We start from the raw sequence: 3,307 nt of genomic DNA on the forward strand, positions 1-3,307 counted from the left end.
GGGGGGGGGGGGGGGGGGGGGCCTTAAAGAGACAGGAGTCACAGACCTACAATCTAAAGTCTCCTTTAAGGCGAATCACTGGAACACATCACGCTAACTGGAGGCACAGACTTACCTGTCAGCAGGCACTGCAGTCCACAGGTCACCAGGTGAAAAGCCTAAGATCTATGATTAAATCCCCCCCGCTGCTCTCCCTGCCCACACTTTCACTTCTTAGCCGTCAACTTGATATTTGTGTCAAAAATAATAGAGAGCTGATGATTTCCATTGAAACGATTAACTGTTGGTTAATGAAGTGCGTCCGTCTGCATTTCCTTGTTTTGTTTTTTGTTCAAAGGCTGAAATCCTCACCAGCCCTCCTGCCCATGTAGCACCTTTCTGTCACATTATTAGAAACTTCTTAGATACAAATCAGCTTCATCACCAGCACTTATTCACGTTTCAGTAATTTTGCTTAATATGTCTTTAAAAATACGCACGGCTCTTCTTTTCCTTCGCAGCAATGTGTGGATGACACATCATCACCGGTCAGCATCAGACTAAACTTCTTCCAAGCTGACAGTGAGAGAGCGAGAGTCGTCCTGGACGTGGACAGCAAAAGGCAGGCTGTTGCTGAGGTACGTATCGTTTGGCTTTTCAACAAAAGACACCAACACGTGTGGCGTGCGTAGCTCCCAACCTTTCCTCCATGTAAACACATTCCCCCAGATTACTATGAGCTGTCTGGTCAAATGTAAATGATAAAGAAAAAAGATCATGTCATGTCCTCGTTCTGTCTGGACGACCGATTTCTGACTTGCTCTCTGTTTTCAAGTGACCTGAACGCAAACTATAACCATTTTACAGGTTCCCTTTCAAAAGTAAATGTTGAGGAAAGTACACCTGAACTTGGAAGCTGGATTTGAAGTATGTCAAGCAGCAAAGAGAGAACTGAAATCATATATCAGTATATTGGCACCGTACTGATGAGGGCAACTGTTTGTGTTTTCCTGCAGTACAACCCACTCTCATGCCAACATGTTCGTCTCATCAAATCATTGTAATCATGCATATAATAAAGGTATATCTCCAATGTTTCCATGGATACTGTATATACGCCCAGAGTGTGTAATGTTAATGAAATGAAAACAGATGGCATCAACAAACCTAGACATTATGTTTTCATTGTGTTTTCAAACAGTGATGCCTGGAAGAATCTACAACAAACAACATGTTTAGAACAGAAATCAGTTTGTGGAACACCTGCTAAACGTACTTATGCAGCATCAGTGTACAATAAATCACTCTTATTTACTAGGATACACTTTTTTATACCGAAGAACAAAAACTTGTTAAATATATCTAAAATATTTTAATGTTCAATTTCCAAAAAGTGTTGACAGAAAAATGTGATCGTAAAAACGGCACAAAACAGGACTAATCCAGAAAAGTCTGTAGGTTTGAAATAAAAAAACAATGACAGACCTCAAGCCAAGACTAATCAAGATTATTAAAACACAAGAGTAATTCCAGCGTTAATGTCCGAGGTGTCCCCACTCACCGACTCTCCTTCCTCTGACGTGAACTTCAGTCCTGATCGGGTGGAGCGCTGCAGCAGCGGCACCTCTTGCTGCTTTGAAAGGCAAATTTGTTTGTGCCAGAGTTTCTCTCCTGAGATTCAGTCATTCCTGCCGACACTCGACCACCTGTTGCCTCCGAGGAGATGGGAGGAGTCTGAAGAAAGTTAGCAACCTCACAGTATTCGGAGACAGGTAGAGTGGTAATGCAGGTGATTGGGGCACATGCGCGGTCACATGACGAGGTTATAATCTACCAGGATGGCAACATTTTATACTCAGATCTGAACAGAAATGTCTTGGAGAAACAGAATGAGGGACACTGATCTGAAAGCTGTCCTGTTGGAAGGGCTTCAGAACTTCAGCAGTGCAAGTTAACCTTTCCTGGACTAGTATTCACATGTGCAGTGTGCGGCGTGTCCTTACGTTTGTGGTTTGTGGTGTCGGGCAGCTGCTCGTGAACATGGGCTGCTACCACAAGGAGTAGGATTGGTAGACGTGTCGCTGAGAGAATCGGACACAAGGCTACAGGCGGGATTCACCAGCTGCTTTGAGTGCAGATCTTTATGATCAGAACTGTCTTTGTTTCCAGTTTCAGGATTAGAAGAGAGTTTATTACTCTGACTTGTGATTTGATATGTGTGTACTGGCCTACTTTAAAATTCACCAACTGAAACACAATATAAGGGTTATTTCTCATGAAAGAAGACGACCTTTCTGGATCCAGAGTCGGGAAGACGACTTTACTTTCACTACATTTACAGCAGTTTGATAAACTCTCATTATTTACATCCTTAAAACTCAGGAAGTCTTTAATTCACTGGTTCTCTGTTAGATCAGATATGACAACTTCATGTGAAACACATCAGCAGAAACAACACAATGAAAACTACATTTAGTCATCATCATCATCATCACCATGATCATCATCTATCTCTGTTGTTCTACATCACAAAGACCTTCGCTGGTAAAACCTTCAGTGGGAGTTTATCCCATGAGTAAATATATGGAAACATCCTGTCAGTGAAAGTGTGTGTGAAGGTGTGTATGTGTGTGTTAGTATCAGGATCAGAGAACGACAGCTTTCCTCTGTTCCAGTCCAGATTCACTCTGATCCTCTGGAGCTTCTTCTGCACACTGAGATCAGTGGATGAAGCTGATGGTGACTTTGCAAAGTATTCACCTATAAAGAACCTTATTGTCCATAAACCAGACCGTCTGTCTCCCTTCCTCTGGACAGACTCTGCTAACACACCCAGTTCCCAGTCTGTTCTGTCTCCAACCTCGACATCCCAGCTGTGAGTCCCTGAGTTAAAGCCCTCAGAGCCCAGAACAGAGCAGGAACCAAACCTCTCTGGATTGTCAGGAAGCTGCTGTTTCTCTCCTCGTCTCACACTGGTCAGATCTTCAGACAGGATGAGTCTTGGATCAGCAGTGTTTGGGTCCAGAATGAGAGGAGTGTAGGAGACCATGTCCTTCATCTTGTTCCAGATGTTGAAGGTCAGGTTGCCCAGGTGTTTGGCCTGGTCTATCAGAGCTCCTGAGGGCAGCTGTGGATCATCCAGCAGGGGGCGCTGCTGGACTCTTTCCACTGCAGCCTTGTAGTTGAGCAGGAATGAGACGTCTTCAGCTCTCAGCTCCTCCTCTGTGGCTCTGACTGTGTCTGAAAGAGCTGCTATCTCTCTGCTCAGAGCCTCCATCTTCTCCTTCATCATCTGACTCTTCTGCTCCTCTTCCTCCCTCAGTGCAGC

At 44.2% G+C, this 3,307-nt stretch overlaps 2 protein-coding genes across 2 annotated transcripts in view; one reads left to right on the plus strand and one right to left on the minus strand.

Annotated features, from left to right (window-relative positions):
- The window catches only part of LOC123969661 (integrin alpha-L-like), a 12,396-nt gene extending 11,320 nt beyond the window's left edge, over nt 1-1,076 (plus strand). Inside the window, exons 16-17 of the mRNA XM_046047269.1 lie at nt 501-617; nt 847-1,076. Of these exons, the coding sequence (XP_045903225.1) occupies nt 501-617; nt 847-864 (135 nt within the window). The 3' untranslated portion in view covers nt 865-1,076. The remainder of the gene's footprint in view (nt 1-500; nt 618-846) is intronic.
- A 1,209-nt stretch (nt 1,077-2,285) lies between these two features.
- On the minus strand, nt 2,286-3,181 carry LOC123969669 (nuclear factor 7, ovary-like). Its single transcript, XM_046047287.1, has one exon. It carries the CDS (start codon nt 3,035-3,037, stop codon nt 2,501-2,503), a length of 537 nt encoding a protein of 178 aa, XP_045903243.1. The 5' UTR covers nt 3,038-3,181; the 3' UTR covers nt 2,286-2,500.
- Between the last annotated feature and the right edge of the window lie 126 nt (nt 3,182-3,307).

The sequence above is a fragment of the Micropterus dolomieu genome, linkage group LG04, assembly GCF_021292245.1.
Source record: "Micropterus dolomieu isolate WLL.071019.BEF.003 ecotype Adirondacks linkage group LG04, ASM2129224v1, whole genome shotgun sequence".
NCBI classification, from domain to species: domain Eukaryota; kingdom Metazoa; phylum Chordata; class Actinopteri; order Centrarchiformes; family Centrarchidae; genus Micropterus; species Micropterus dolomieu.